We start from the raw sequence: 16,447 nt of genomic DNA on the forward strand, positions 1-16,447 counted from the left end.
GGCTGCCCCGGGAGGGACCACGGTGGCTCAGGCCAGCAGGGAGGTGGGCATGGCTGGCATGGGCACTGCCCAGAAATTCATATGTTTAAGTCCTAACCCCCAGTACATATGAACATGACCGTATATGGAAATAGGGTCTTTGCAGATAATCCAGCCAAAATAAAGTCAGTCATTCAGGTTGGCCCTAATCCACTATGATTACGTTGGTATAAAAAGAGGGGCTTTGGACAGGAACACACAGAGGGAAAACACCTTGTGAGGACTGGAGCTGCGCTGTCCCAAGCCAGAAACTACCAGAGGTGCAGGGAACCCTGAATCAGATCCTCCCTGGTGCCCTCACGGCCCTGCCAACACCTAGATGTCAGACTTCCAGCCTCCAGAACTGTGAGACAATAAATCTCTGTTGTTCTAAGCCACCTAGTTTGTGGGACTTCGTTACGGCAGCCCTAAGGGACGGACATAGGCGCCCTCTGCTCTGTCCTCCTCTCTCCAGACCACGGGGGTGGGGGTAGAGGCAGGGCCCTTCAGAGACCAAGACCACTGCTGGGTGGTCACTCTGGCCCTGACCCTTGGGGGCTCTGGCCACAGCTCTCAGCCCCAGGGGGCCATGGGAGGACGAGGACAAGGAGGGGCGGGGAGGCGGCCTCCCTGGAGCTGGTCACTGAGCCTCCCCCTGCTATTCCTGGAGCCCAGAAAGCCCAGGAGTAGCCAGACGCCACCCTTCCTATGTCCTCTGGGCCCCTCTCCCAGCCATCAGCAGTTTGAAACAGCTGCTGTGTCGCTTTTAATCTCAGTAGGGGAGAGACCTCAGGAAGGCACAGAAACAGGACACTAGGCCTGGTCACGGTGTCTCACCAGTGTCCACGGGGCCCGGGCTGGCCCTTGAAGGGACAGAGGGCAGAACTGGCTGTGGGCCCTGGGGTTAAGCCAGGAAGCGGGGAGGGAAGTGGTGGACGGGAGGCCAGGATGGCAGGATGCTGAGGGCAGAGCCCCCTCCCAACAGATGCAGAGGGAGGGGAGGAGGGGAGAGCCTCCTGCCTCCATCCGGACCGGACATCTGACGGCTGCATGGGTGGCCCTCCGCAGGTCCAGTGCCAGTCAAGCGCTGGCTCCGGGGACTTTGGTCCATGTTCCCCAGGATGGACGTGCTGCAGCACCGTGGGGACGGAGCCCACCGTCTGCCGAGAGCAGGAGGGCCTCATGCGGCCCATCCACCAGAGTCCTGCCTCTGACTGTGACCAACACCTGCACAGTTACCTCCTGGCCGGGCATCCAGGCTCTGCTGGTCACAGAAAAGGCCACAGGCCAAGGCAGGGTCGGGCTCAGAGCTCTGCACGTTTCCTGTGAAGGTGGAGGGGCAGCCCCACCTGGAGCAGCCCAGGGCACAGTAGTCGCTGCTGCTGCCCTGGGACTGTGGGGGAGCCAGCCTGGCAAGGCCTGCGGGGGCCCAGGCCTCCTGTGGCAGGTAGGCAGGCGGCGGCCCCCCCCACTCCACACATCCTGCGGGCAGCGCATCATCTGCTGGGAGGCCGGTGCCAGTGCTCCCCTCCTCCTCCAGGCCCGCTAATGGCCCCACATCCACCGGGTCATAGGTGAGCAAAGCGATGGCCTCCTGGACACGGGTCTCCCAGGCTCCTCGTGCGGGGCCCATGCAGTCCGGGCTTGGCTGTGGACCAGCTCTGTGGGCCCCTATCCAGGTCTGGAACAGAGCACCGAGAGGAGGGAAGGCCTCAGGCAGTGTGTTCAGGACTCACCGTGGGAGCAGCCTCCCCTCCTCCAGGAAGCTCTCCAGACATCCACGCCCAGAGGCCAAGAGCACCTGTGCCCAGAACATTCTATCTTCCCCCCATGGGCCAGCCCAGCCTCAACACAGAACCCCCATTCCCTTCAGGCCCCTCCCCCGGCTCCCAGCACAGGGCCTGTGCTCACAGAGGCCTGAACCAGGGTACAGATGGTGACAGGGCTGAAGACACTGCTGCCTCACACACTGCCAGCAGCTGCAGAGCCCGGGCACCCTCACCGCAACCCCACTACACGCTCGCACACGCGCACGCACAGGAGGTGCTGTTGGGCCTGGCACCTTGGGGCCAAGGCCAGCAGACCTGGACCCCCCTGTGGGGCCACAGGAGGCCCCCTACCTCCAAAAGGAAGCTGTTCCTGCATGTAAATCAATGACGTTAGAACACACCCTCACACCATACACAAAAATAAACTCAAAATGGCCTAAAGACTTCAACGTAAGACAGGACACCATAAAACTCCTAGAAAAGAGCACAGGCAAAACATTCTCTGACATAAATCATACCAATGTTTTCATAGGTTGGTCTCCCAAGGCAACAGAAATAAAAACAAAATAAACAAATGGGACCTAATCAAACTTATACGCTTTTGCACAGCAAAGGAAACCATAAACAAAACGAAAAGACAACCTATAGAATGGGAGAAAATATTTGCAAATGATGTGACTGACGAGGGCTTAATTTCCAAAATATACAAACAGCTCATACAACTCAATAACAAAAAGAAACCCAATCAAAAAATGGGCAGAAGACCTAAATAGGCATTTCTCCAAAGAAGAAATACAAATGGCCAAGAAGCACGTGAAAAGATCAACATCACTAATTATTAGAGAAATGCAAATCAAAACTACAATGAGCTACCATCTCACACTGGTCAGAATGGCCATCACTAAAAACTCTACAAATAACAAATGCTGGAGAGGGTGTGGAGAAAAGGGAACCACCCTTCACTGTTGGTGGGACTGTAAGTTGGTGCAGCCACTATGGAAAACAGTATGGATGTTTCTTAAAAAATGTAAAAATAGAGCTACCATATGACCCAGCAATCCCACTCCTGGGCATATATCCAGACAAAATTCTAATGCAAAAAGATACATTCACCCCTATGTTCATAGCAGCACAATTCACAATAGCCAAGACATGGAAACAACCTAAATGTCCATCAACAGATGAATGGATAAAGAAGATGTGGTACATACATACAATGGAATACTACTCAGCCATAAAAAAGAATGAAATAATGCCATTTGCAGCAACATGGATGCAACTAGAGATTATCATACTAAGTGAAGTAAGTCAGAAAGACAAAGACAAATACCATATGATATCACTTACACGTGGAATCTAAAATATGACACAAGTGAACTTATCTACAAAACAGAAACAGACTCACATACTTAGAGAACAGGCTTGTGGTTGCCAAGGGGGTGGGGGTGGGATGAACTGGGAGTTTGGGGTTAGTAGATGCAAACTAGTGTGTATAGGATGGATAAACAACAAGGTCCTACTGTATAGCACAGGGAACTATATTCAATATCCTATGATAAACCATAATGGAAAAGAATTTAAAAAAAAAAAAAAAAAGGGAGGCTGTTTCCTAGGAGGCACCAGGAGTCTCCATCGAGTGCACCACACACCACACCTTCCATCATTGTCCTGCCCCCTGGAGAGCCAGCCCGTGGCTCCAGACCACCTCCCAAGGGGTCTAACTAACCTCTGACAGGTGCTGTGGTTCTACAGAGAATGGGCTGGGTGCCTGCAGCCCAGAAGATGAGTGCAGGGCATCAGAACATTTACCCCCCATGCAGCCCTGACAAAGTGCTCGGCTTTAAGCTTCAAATTATATTTTTGGATGACAAGCTTGAAAACTAGACTCCCTGTTAAGAGAGAAAAGGGCCAGGCGGAAGGCAGCCACGCAGAGCCGGTGGGGGAGAACCTGGGCAGCACCACCTCCATCCTCTGCCCAAAGTGAGGGGCCCGAGAGGGTGGGGACCAGAGACCACCCATTGGAGCTCCTCCCCCCCACCTCCTGCCTGTGGAGCAGGAACTACCAGGCCAGCAGGGAGGGTCCGACGGGGTCTCCAGGCTGTTCTCAGCGTCATGGCCTGTGAGAGCCCACCACGATGTGTGGGGGGGTGTAGGGTCAACTCATCGCTACCCAGGGGGCCGGGAGGGGCCAGGCACTCCAGGACGGCCACCAGAGTAGCCCAGGGACCAGGGAGGGCCCCAGGGGCAGCACAAGACACAGATGCCTTCAGGTGCAGACAGCCCCCTGAGCTGGCACCTTGAACTGACCATTTACCTCCAAGGGCTGCTGCAAACCAGAAGAGGCAGAGATAACGTCATGAGAAACTTTACATTTTTTTCCCATCAGCAATGGAATCAGAGACATGAGAAGAAAAAGAACTCGGCAATAGAGAATAAAGCTAATTTGTCTTCGGCCCCTTTGAGCCACAGTGTGTACATATACTACATATATACTACATATACCACTATATATACCAAAAAAGCTCAAAGCACTGACAGAGGCCCCCAACCCTCACCCAGAGCCCACACCCTGGGCAGTCCAGACATCTGGGCAGCCCGGGCCCACCGGGTCACAAACCTGGAAGTCCCCGTTGTGCACACTGTACAGTGACTGGAAGAACGGGCCTGGGGATGGCACGTCCTGGTACAAGGCTGTCTTCATCCTGAGGTCAGGAGACAGCAGTCAGAGGCCCAGCTCCAGGAGGTCACTGCCAGGAACGCGGCTCCTTCCAAGCAGCAGGGACCAGCCCTGCCCCGTCGGTGCTGCTGTCGCCCTCTCCTCTCGTTGGGTCCAGGCCTGACACCTGGCACCTGCGGCCCCCTCGCTAATGACCCCAGAGGACTGATTTATACCAAGACATGGGTCCTTTTAAGGTGAGTGGTGATGGGGGTTCAGGGGTGGGGGTGACCAGCTGTGTCTTCAGCCGGAGGGGGAGACAGCCCTTCCGGGAACCCCATCAGACTTCTCCCCGAGCACCGGATCTACCTGCCCAAGACCCACTGCTCCTCCCCTGAGGACGGCACCCCAGACTCCGACCCAGCAAGTCCAGATCAACCTCGCCAGCCTCCCTGGGGGCCTGTCCCGATTCCCCACCCCAGGGTGGCATCAGGGGCCACCAGTCACATCGCATCCACCCCACGTCCCCTCACTTTCCCGTCCTGAGACCCTGTCACTCCCTGCACTTTGCTCCAGCTGTGCTTCTCCCGCCAGCTCACACACAATTGCCTCCCTCTGGACCCCATCTCTGGCCACCCCGCAGGTCCTCCTCCTCACTTGTACCCCAAAACTCCATTCTCAAAACATAAACCGGATCCCATCCCACGCGACCAGGCTTCAGGTGCTTTCCTGGGACCCGAGGGCAAGCCTGAGCCTTTCCTGGCTTTCTTGGCCACCCATCGGGCCCTGCCCAGCACCCCGTCCCTCCCTCACCCTGGCTGCCTCTGTCCAACCTCCTCTCATCCTCTCTGCTACCCATCCACGCCTGGCCGGTCTCCTGCGGGACCCCCTCCTGCGGGACGAGGCCCCTGCACCTCATCTCGTAAGTTGACATGTGTGATCGCTTGTTTCAGGAGGGCTTTTTTGTTCATCTGGTTGTCCGTGGCACCCATCAGGGCGGGGAACAGGGCCCCGTGGAAACCAGATGCCCAACACTGCCTGCACAGAACCACTGTGCAAATGAGCCAGCGCCAAGCACCTCCAGAGGCAGGAGACAAGGGCCTCAGGTGACTCGGCCCCAGGGACTTTGGGTCATTCCAGGGCTCTTTTGGGCCACACTGCCCGCCACCCACATGCACCTGGCCAACTGGGGACATCCCCATTGGTCCAGGGCAGAGGCCTGAAAACCCCTCCCCACCCAGGAGCATTGGGGGAGGGGTGCGGGTTTGGGCCCTCAATGCACCGCCTACCCCACACCCACAAACGCACACACACGCTCATGCACACACAAATTCTCACACCCACACGTACAATAACACATTCACGTACATGCACACACTCCTACACACACTCCTTGGCTACCGACCTGGGTGACAGCTTGAACAGCAGGTAGGTCAGGCTGGTCAGCAGGAGAAAGATGGACACAGCGACCAGGGTGCTGTCGGGCTGCCCCAAAGCTGGGACCAGGCGACCTATGGCGGGAAGGGCCCAGGGCTGTGTTCCTCCAAACTCACCTGGCAAAGGCACCTGGACGGGCGCCTCGGACCAAAATGGAAGGTTTATGTTGCGCCTCCGAGAGCACTCTGGGTGAATCACACACCCCTGGGCCTTGCCTTTCCCATCCACAAGATCATCAGGGTCCGAGATCCTTTCCAGTACCTCTGTGCACAAGGGTCAGCCCAGCCCCCTAAGCAGACGAGGCCCTGCCCGGGCTCCAGAGACAGCAGCAACAGCCTGCTGTGCAGCTGGGGCCACACTCGCTCCAAGGAGACTGGGAGCTGCAGCTCCCTGGGAGGCCCAGCACTTGGCAGGTGTTTCCCCTTCACACATCGCAGACCTCCAGGGGAAGGCAGTCAACTGGGCCACGAGGGAGGGGGTCCCAGGAGGGGGAAGGGGTGGGACGCGAGGGGGCGGGGAGGCCCCACCCAGGCCCCTGAAGGCGGCAGCACCCACCCTGTCTCTGGGGGGAGTGGAAGCAGGCGGGCTGGCTCCAGTCACTCCACGGGCCCTCGTAGCGCTCCTCCTCCGCCACCGCATCCTCCAGTGTGGCCATCTGGACACGCAGCCGGGCCTCATAGGTGGAACCAGGGTCCAATTCAGTGGCTTCAAGTTTGAGCCAGGTCACCCCAACGATGTGATCCTTGTGCCAAGCCCGCTGTGGGGTGGAGAACAGTTCGGAGGTGCTGGGGGTGAGACTGGGCCCATCAGTCCTCGAGGACGCGTACACACAGCGTGGGCACACTTACACGTGTCCACAGACTTACATGTATCCACGTGCATGCACACTCATCCACACACGCACACCCTGTGAACGCTCACACGTACACACAGGCACACTCACCACACCTGCACTCACTTACCCTTGTCTCTGGTCACTTCCCTCCCCACAATTCCAAGGTGACACCACCCTAGATGGGACGAGGAGTGACCCTGGCTGCTGCTCCCAGGAGAGAGAGGCCCCCAGGGTAGGCAGACCCAGCCTTACCTCCCAGGTCTCCTCCTGCCTCTTGAAGGCCAGCTCATAGCTGAGGAGTGAGGCCAGCGGCTCCAAGGCAGGACTGATGCTCCAGGTCAGGACACAGTGCTCAGAGCTGATGTTGCTCAGCAAGTCAGAGGGAGGGTCCAGCTTCACTGAAACAGAATGAAGCCACGTAACGGTGTGGGGGCCAGCACGCCCAGGACTGGGGATCGGAAAGATTCCCAGGAAGCATGGGGCACATGGCCAAGGCCTCCTCAGAGCAGAGGCCTCACTGGAAAACTGGTCCAGAGAAGCCCCAGGTGGGACAAGACAGCAATGACTTCCTCCAGCCTCTGAAGCCAGACAAGGTGAGTTTCAAATCTAACCTGCTGCTGGAAGTTCTTCCTAGTGTCTTACTGAAGTCCTTCCTGCTGTGACTGAAGTAGATCGCAAGTGACTCAAACTGCGGCTCCTGCCCCAGCTCAAAGCCCTGCACCTTCATTCTCCTCCAAAACCCTACCCCTCCCCGGGGACCCCGCCTGCTCTTAGCCCTGGATCCGTCAGCAGGGACCAGGAACACTGACTGGGCCGTGGGGGTGATGTAGCCAGGATGCTCCCGGCCAACGCACCGACCCAGGCCTCACCATGTCTCCGGGGCAGGTACTGTGGATCCACCAGGCTGACCTGCTCCTTCCCAGAGACGTGACGGTGGAAGGTGATGGTGAAGTTGTCAGAAGGCACGAGCACCTCCTCAGGTGGCAGCTCCACGGTGCACATGCTGGCCAGGAAGACACACCTGTGCTTGCTGCCTGGAGCGTGGTTGCTGGAAAGGGCACGTGTCGGCACTAAAGGGCCACTGCACCAGCCCGGCTCCCTACCCTCACCCCTGCCCTCCGGCCTCACCTGGTGAAGAGCAGCCAGGGGCCAGCCCCCTGGTCCAGCTCCGGGGCAGACCAGTGGCAGTCAATCCTGAGGATGTTGTTATTGTGGCACGTGAAAGTCCCAGGCCCTGGGAACAGTGACCCTTGCAAGCCCACAGTGGCTGCTTCAGGGCAGGGCTGGGGGAGGGGGAGGGCGTGGCAGCTGACCCCTCCGACAGGGCAGGCCCCAGAGAAGGAGCCCAGGAGAAGTTACCGCGGGCAGGGCTGGGAGACCCCGAGGGGATGGGCTCTGAGCGTGCAACCTGGGTGGGGCTGAAGCCCTGGCTGATCTCAGGAAGACGGGTGCCCGCACAGCCCAAACCCAACCCTTCCCCGTGGAGCCTGACGGGGGCAACCCTGCCCCCAGCTCTGCCCCCACAGCCCCCCACACACACAGTGCCAGCCCTCACCTCCTCCATCCCCTGGGAGACAGACGCCTAAGCCGACCCAGGCGCAGATGCAGGCGCAGGTCAGGAGCCAGGTGCCCACCTCTCGCATCAGGACCTCGCTCTGCAAGGTCCAACCTGGAAGGGGCTGGGCTGAGGGGCTGTGGGCGGAGTGCCCCAGTGGGTGCTCCCGTGAGGGGCACTCCGAGTGGGCCACCACCTACACCCTCACCCTGTCCCGCGAAGGAGGCTGAGCACCGCTGTCCAAGCAGCACCGGCAAGAACCTCCAGCTCAGGCCTCCCGGGGTCACTGGACTCTGACCCAGCCACGTGTCCAGGTCTGCCCAGCGGGCGCCTCTCTGGGCCCGGCCCCCCATCCCTGGGCCCAGGTCCCCTCCTGCAGGGGAGGCACGGTTGGGGGAATGGGGTCACGGACAACGACCACAGAGAAGCTCTGCTGGGCCCCCTGGTCTCACACCTGGGCCAACTGTGTGAGGCGCATCACCCATGCGAATTCCCACCAGAGCCACATGAGGTGGGGGACGGTCCCTGATCACTGACAAGGGAGCTGACCCCAGGGTCACACAGCTAACTGCTCCCATCCTGGTGCTCTGCCCCAGGAAAGTGGAGGAGGATGGCAGCAGGGTGTCCACGCGACAGCCAACACCTCCCACACGCTGTCTGTCACACGCCTGTCCCCAGGTGCCCTGCAGAGGAGAGCGTCCCTGGGAGCAGGGCTCTCAATGCAGGGGTGTCAGCCCCAGGATCACTGGAGACAGGCGCTGGGTGCTGGGAAGCGCCTGGGGCTGAACAGGCTGCTAACACCCTGTCACCCCATTTGCAGCTCCAGATGGTACACTGATAGCTCCTCTGCAGGAAGCAGGACCAGCCTGGTTATGCAAGCCTGATGAGTGATAAGGAAGCAGAAAAACAGCAGACATGCACAGACCGCAGCACGGAGGCACTCCAGGAGCCCGCACACACTCACCCGGTAGCAGACATCCTCCCACCCCACCCCCCGCAGCCTCTCCGTGGACCCACAGGATGGACCCCTGTCAAGGCCAACAGTCAGGAAGACCCCACCCTTCCCTAGACTGAAGCATCACCTGCTACAACCAGCCACGGCAGGAGAGGCTGCAGCGGCCACTGGATGGAGACAGGCAGCCTGGCAGCAGCTGGCTCTCAGGGCGCGTGAGGACGGGATGAGAGGGAGCACCAGGATGGGGGCGGCTCAGGCACAGCCACCGCTGCCCGGCTGAGAGCTGGCCCAGGCCACAGTGGGGATGGCCACTGCCCCAGCGGTGGAGGGACACCTGCATTTGTGAGACTTGGGCCGGCAAGGCCACAGGCTGACTCAGGAGCGTGGACTGGGGCGCTCCAAGCTCAGCTGGCCCCAGGGGCAGGAGTGGGGAGGACAGTACCCACACGGGACACTCGTGCGAAGTAGCAGGCCAGGCCCACCCTGGGGAGAGGTGGGCAGGGCACACGGCAACTCGGCCATCTAGGGGGAGGGTCCCTGCTTTTCATCTGCACGATTCTGTCCAAACATAGTGAGCCGGGCAGGGCCATCACCCTCCTATGGACGAGGAGGCTGAGGCCCAGAGACACCAGACTTGCAGGATCGGGGGCACTGGTCACCTGGCCTGGGCACTTGCCCCACCAGCTCCCACACAAGCCTGTGAGCTTCCCCCTCCCCGGGGCATCAGTCTCTCTCCTCAGGGAGCCTCAACACTGAGGCAGGGCTGCCCCCATCCTTGGCAACAGACGCTGGGCCAGGTGGGGCAGAAACCCCACCTGACTACTCCCTGGTCCTGGCAGAGGCACTGGGATGGCCCCAGGGAGGCCTAATCACAGCTCAGACAAGACCAGGTCACGGGACGGCTGTGACGGCAGGAGGATGGGACCCAGAGTCTGGGCCCTCGGGCAGAGCTGCCCACTACACCTCCCATCCTGCTGGGATCCTGGCTGACATGTCCACCCAGCACCGTCCCTTTCCATCAGGACCTTCAGCACACAACCACTCTGGCCCCTTCTCAGGACCCCATCTCCTCCCTGGCCTCTGGGTCAAGTTCTGGCCCAAATGACCACTGGTCCCCACAGCTTGCCTGCCCTGGTCTCCCGGCCCAACATGAAGTCATGGGCTGCCGTGCACTGGACCCCTGCCTCGGGGCCCACAGACGCTGCCAGCCCAGGGCCAGGTCTCCAGAAGGACTCAGCCCCTCCGCTCCCGAGCGCTCACCTGCTGCCAGGCGAACTGCCGGGCCAGAGCAGGCCTCTGTCATGGGGCTGGTGCATCGCAGCACGCCCTCCGGACTGGCTTCATGGCAATTACTGCACCCACTTTCTGTCACCTTTCACACAGAGTCTGTATTTTTAATGGGGAGCGAGGGGTACCCTGTTACTCTCCCTGCCCACCCCAGAAGCTGGCAGACACAGAGGGGGGTGGGATGGAGGCTGCTGCTTAAATGCACACTTATCCACCACTGTCCTCTCTGCTGGGGCAGGAGGAGGAAATCCAGGTCCTGGCTCCCCAGGAGCAGCTGGAACCTGGGGGAGACGGGGACTAGCCAGGAAATGAGGCTGCAAATGGGAGCAGGCGGCTCCCGCTCTGGGCCCCACATGCGCAGGTGGGCGACCCCAGCACCGTGGGACCTGACGCTGTGGGGCGGAAGTGCTGGAGGACTCTGCTTCCCATGGTGGTGCTGGTCCCGACCCTGCTGGGGAAGGGCAGGGAGCAGAAGAGGTCAAGGCCAGCTGGGGAGAGCGCGGAGAAGGCGCAGAGGGCAGAAGAGGGAGGAGGTTCCACAGCGCACTTGCCGCCTGCCTTCCTAGAGGGCTGAGCTGGACGGGCGCCCGCCTCAGTGGGGTGGAGGTCCGGGAGACGTGGAAAGGCCAGGCTTGAGCCAGGGGCGGCCTCGGGTGGACAGGGGCACAGAGGGTGGGGCCCAGGGCAGAGGGAGGAGGAGGTCCGAGGATGGAAGTCGGAGGAGCAGAGAGGATCTGAGGGACCTCAGGACGAGCCCTCACTGTCCCCTCTGCCCGGCTGCCTTCTGCATGATGAACCTTCATGAAGCCCCCCGAGTCCCCCCAGGCTGTCTCCCCAGCCAGAGCAGACACCCCTGAGCCAGGCCCAGCCTGCTTAGGACAGGGGCGGGGGCGGGGCGGGCAGTGGCTATGGGCACGGGCTGGAAGGACACTGACACAGGCCTGGGGCTAAATGGGGGGAAGCAATGCCCCTGCTCTTCCCGTGCTGCCTCTGCAGCCCTGGCAGCGAGGCTCAGCCGGCACCGCCCCTGCATCTGGCTCCTCCAGGGCAAGAACCTGTCTGATCTATGCTGCGTCCCCTGCACCCAGCCCCTCACTGTTGAAGAAACACATCCTGAACCTCCCCACAGGCCTGCCCTTGCCTGGGGTAGGCGGTGTTAATGCCTTGGGTCCCTTGGGGGGCTCTGAAACATTATTCGAGCAGAACCCTCTATTCCCCTCCCTCTGCTTAGCTGAGTAACCCTCCTGGAATCCCACCCTCACCCACTGCCCCGTCCACAGCTCCAAGGGGGGTCCACAGACTCCCAGCTCCTCTTCTGCCCTAAAGCTCCCCAAAGGTGTCGGGGAGAGAAGGGGCCTTACCAACCTCAGGACTGGACCTCAGCTCCACTTGTGGTCGTCACGGCTGAGACCACCTGGCCCCAGAACGCCCGCTCACTCGTCCCCACAAAGGTCAGGAACTACAAACTGCCTGACAAGCTCAGCGCCCTTCTTTCTGCCCAGAGGCACCCGTGACCCCTACAGGCCTGGAAATCGCAGCCCAGCATCCTGTCATCAGCACTGCAATCCCGCTGTCTCTGGGAGATGCCCGAGGCCAGGACACCAAAGGCGGTAAAATGAGGGTGGCCGCCCAAACGCCCTCTGCCCTTCCCGTCCAAGTGTGGTCCCCAGGCTCTTCCTGGGGCCCGCGATGGCGGGCCACCAGTCTCTCTGTCCCGCCAAGTTCACGCTGACCTGAGTGGTTGAGAAGCCCAGATTACAGACTCACCTTCCCAGACGCATCTGCTAGGTCCCATGGCAAGTCTGACTGGCCCCCAACCCTGCAGCCCTGGAGGTGACTTGTCGCCCTACCACCCCTGCGTTTGCAGCAAGTCCCTCAGCCTGATTCAGGAGATAACTGCACGGCCCGGTGACGTGAGCCTCTCACGGCAGGCTGACATAGGCCGCCCACATCTGAAACCACGAGCGCAGAGCCGAGCAGCTGTCCCAAGTGGGGGTGACAGGCGACCATCACCCCAGTCATAAATCCTACCTCTCAGTCCTCAGGAACAGAAAAGTTGCTGAACGTGGACTTCGGTGACCTGTCCATTGATTGGCGGATGAGTGTCCGCCGCGTTCCTCTCAGGAAACACCAGTGAGATGTATTAAATTAGCGCCGGGAGGTGAGAACCCTGACCAGGCACAGAGCAGGTCTCCTTTCCTAGGCTTCCTGGGAGGCGCCGCTCAGGCGATCCGGGAGCGCTGGGGTGGGTGGCGGGGGTGTTAAACATAGAAGTACTGCAGTCTCAGTTCAGGAAGGAAATAAAAAAATGGGAGTCCCCTTTGACCTCAGAGAGAAAGCCCCTGTAAGAAGTTAGGCACAAGTCCCTGCAGACCACGTCGAAGCTCCAACAAATGCACATTTAATGGCCTCGTTCCTCACTCTGAGCTTTGCGGCCTCCTCGCTGCTCTGGCTCTTTTCAAAATCTTTCTAGGGAAGTACGTAAAAACCTACCTCACGCCTTTACTGGTGGTACAGGCCATGGTTTAATAATCCTGTTGATGGACATTTGGATTGTTGCCTACATACGCTATTTCAATTTAATTGTCATATATATAACTGACGTTATCATATTAGTTTCAGGTGTATATATGCTACATGCTATTTTAAATGAAGGTAGGAGCTTCCCTGGTGGTGCACTGGTTAAGAATCCGCCTGCCAATGCAGGGGACACGGGTTCGAGCTGTGGTCTGGGAGGATCCCACATGCCACAGAGCAACTAAGCCCATGCGCCACAACTACTGAGCCTGCGCTCTAGAGCCCACGAGCCACAACTACTGAGCCTGGGCGCCTAGAGCCCATGCTCCGCAACAAGAGAAGCCACTGCAATGAGAAGCCTGTGCACCGTAACGAGGAGTAGCCCCCACTCACCGCAACTAGAGAAAGCCGGCGTGCTGCAACGAAGACCAAATGCAGCCAAAAATAAATAAATAAATTTATTTTTAAAAAAAAGGTTAGGTGTGGAACTGTTGTGTCTAAGGTTGACTGTTGTAAAATACTGATAGATATTGCCAAGTGGCCCCCCCAAAATGCACCAACTTCTACTCCCACCAGATGTGTAAGAATGCCTGTAGCCCTCACCAACTGTATACATTATCAGTCTTTTAAATCTTTGTCAATCTGATAGGCAAAGACATTTCAACGTTGTCTTAATTTGCACTTCCTTGATTATCAGTGAAGATAAGCATCTTTTCATATACTTATTGGCTATGTGTTCTTTGGGGTACCAAATAAGGTCACACTTCAGTGCGTCCCTGTGCCTACGTTGAGGTGTGAGTGTGCATGTCTGTATTCTGTGCATCAAAACATCTGAGGCAAGGTCTAGAGACCCCAGAGCTGGTTTCCAGTTTCTCTGGAGTCTGAGAAACCAGGACCCATGGAGAGATGGAATCAAAGGCTCAAGCCCGTCTTCCCTGGTGGCGCAGTGGTTGAGAGTCTGCCTGCCAATGCAGGGCACACGGGTTCGAGCCCCGGTCCGGGAAGATCCCACATGCCGCGGAGCAACTGGGCCCGTGAGCCACAATTGCTGAGCCTGCGCGTCTGGAGCCTGTGCTCCGCAACAAGAGAGGCTGCCGTAGTGAGAGGCCCGCGCGCTGTGATGAAGAGTGGCCCCCCACTTGCCGCAACTGGAGAAGGCCCTCGCGCAGAAACGAAGACCCAACACAGCCATAAACAAAATTAAATAAATAAATAAATAAATAATTTAAAAAAAAAAAAAAAAAAAAAAGGCTCAAGCCCGTGAAACACCTTAAGAATGACCAGGGACATAATCATACTTCTTTCTAATATTTAAATTTCAATTAGCTTGGCCCCTATCTTACCTATTATAAGCATGTACTTTTATACTCACTGGCGCCATCCCTTCCCTAGTATCCTTATCAAAAGAGCTTCCTTCTCTCTGTCAGGCTAGAACTTACTACCTTGAGACCAGCAGACCACACACCACCCACACCACAACCCCACAAGGAGAGACCACCAAGGCTACAAAGGTGGGTTATCATTGACACTTAGATGTGGGAAGAAGACCAGTGCCACTTTGTCCAGGAAGTGTTCTGATAGCACAACCTGACACTCCACCCCCTCCCATAACAAATGGAGATAAACAGAAAAACAACATCCATAGATGGAGGGAAAAAGACCATACAACCAGAGTCACCAAACACCTGTTGAAACCCAGCCCCTTGAAAGAAAGGAACAGCCAATAACAAACACCATTAGTCAGACATGTCCTAAGGATGTTATATGTGAAGCTACATAAATCCTCACAACCCTATGAGGTAGACCAGAGGTTAGCAAACTACAGCCCACAGGCCAAATCCACCCCACCCTTTCAAAAAAACCTGTGAGCTAAAAATAGTTTATACGGAGAATTCCCTGGCAGTCCAGTGGTTAGGAATCTGTGGGCAGTCCAGTGGTTAAGGCTTTCACTGCCGTGGGCCCAGGTTCAATCCCTTGTGGGAGACTTCCCTGGCAGTCCAATGGTTAAGACTTCGTCTTCCAATGCAGGAGGTACAGGTTCGATCCCTGGTCGGGGAGCTAAGATCCCACATGCCTTGCGGCCAAAAAACCAAAACATAAAACAGAAGTAATATTGTAACAAATTCAATAAAGACTTTAAAAATGGTCCACATTGGGCTTTCCTGGTAGCACAGTGGTTAAGAATCCGCCTGCCAAGGCAGGGGACACGGGTTTGAGCCCTGGTCCAGGAAGATCCCACATGCCCCAGAGTAACTAAGCCCGTGCGCCACAACTACTGAGCCTGCACTCTAGAGCCTGGGAGCCACAACTACTGAAGCCCACGCTCCACAACAAGAGAAGCCACCGCAATGAGAAGCCCACGCACTGCAATGAAGAGTAGCCCCTGCTTGCTGCAACTAAAGAAAGCCCGTGCGCAGCAAAGAAGACCCAAAAAATAAATTTATTAAAAAAAAAAAAAATGGTCCACATCAAAAAAATCTTAAAAAAATGAAAAATAAATAAAGTCCCAATCCCTGGTCGGGGAAATGAGACCCTGCAAGCCGCACCTCAGAAATTAATTAATTAATTAATTAAAAGAGTTTATACATTTTTAAATGGTTGGGGGGAAAAAGCTTAAAGAATTATACGACATGTGGAACTACTATGAAATTCAGATGTCAGCATCCAGCTTCACTGGAAGACAGCCACACCACCCACTCATGTTGTCTGCAGCTGCTCTCATGCACTGACAGCGAAGTACTGGTGACAGGGCTTCCAGCCCTTGCTCTGCCGGCTCACAACTCAGCAGTGACCTTAACAGCGTTTCAAGGGCCACCATACGGTTGTATCCATTTTCTTTTTTTTTTTTGCTTACTATGAGTGCACACCCAGCATGTCAAAATAAGAAAAGTGGGCACTGAACGTCATGTTTTTAAGGCACAGGGCAGTGCAGATTATCCTGTCAGCAAACTGGATCGCAGAGCAGTGTTTATCACGCAACGATACTGCAACGGTTGACGTTGCCAGACCGAGCACTCGTCACTGGCAAGAGTCTCAACACAAAACAGAATTCCTGGACTTCCCTGGTGGTGCAGTGGTTAAGAATCCGCCTGCCAATGCAGAGGACACGGGTTTAAGCCCTGGTCCGGGAAGATCCCACATGCCGCGAAGCAACTAAACCTGTGAGCCACAGCTACTGAGCCTGCACTCTAGAGCCTGGGAGCCACAACTACTGAAGCCCGCGCGACTAGAGCCCGTGCTCTGCAACAAGAGAAGCCACTGCAATGAGAAGCCCGAGCACCGCAACGAAGAGTAGCCCCCGCTCGCTGCAACTAGAGAAAGCCTGTGCGCAGCAACGCAACACAGCCAGAAATAAATTAATTTAAAAAAAAAAAAAAAGAGAGAAAGTGCTCATGGCCTGTGAGTCTGCACTGCATTA

The 16,447-nt window shown here is 57.2% G+C and overlaps 1 protein-coding gene across 1 annotated transcript; it reads right to left on the minus strand.

The window, feature by feature from the left end:
• Positions 1-1,198: 1,198 nt before the first annotated feature.
• LOC132349417 (interleukin-9 receptor-like) lies at positions 1,199-10,528 on the minus strand. Its single transcript, XM_059897783.1, is given in 11 exon segments — positions 1,199-1,699; positions 4,405-4,489; positions 5,849-6,143; positions 6,436-6,637; positions 6,968-7,293; positions 7,585-7,763; positions 7,844-8,031; positions 8,033-8,164; positions 8,166-8,241; positions 8,243-8,384; positions 10,486-10,528. Coding segments are annotated over 11 exon segments (2,169 nt in total).
• Positions 10,529-16,447: the final 5,919 nt, after the last annotated feature.

Source organism: Balaenoptera ricei, chromosome 15 (genome assembly GCF_028023285.1).
Source record: "Balaenoptera ricei isolate mBalRic1 chromosome 15, mBalRic1.hap2, whole genome shotgun sequence".
Lineage (NCBI taxonomy): Eukaryota > Metazoa > Chordata > Mammalia > Artiodactyla > Balaenopteridae > Balaenoptera > Balaenoptera ricei.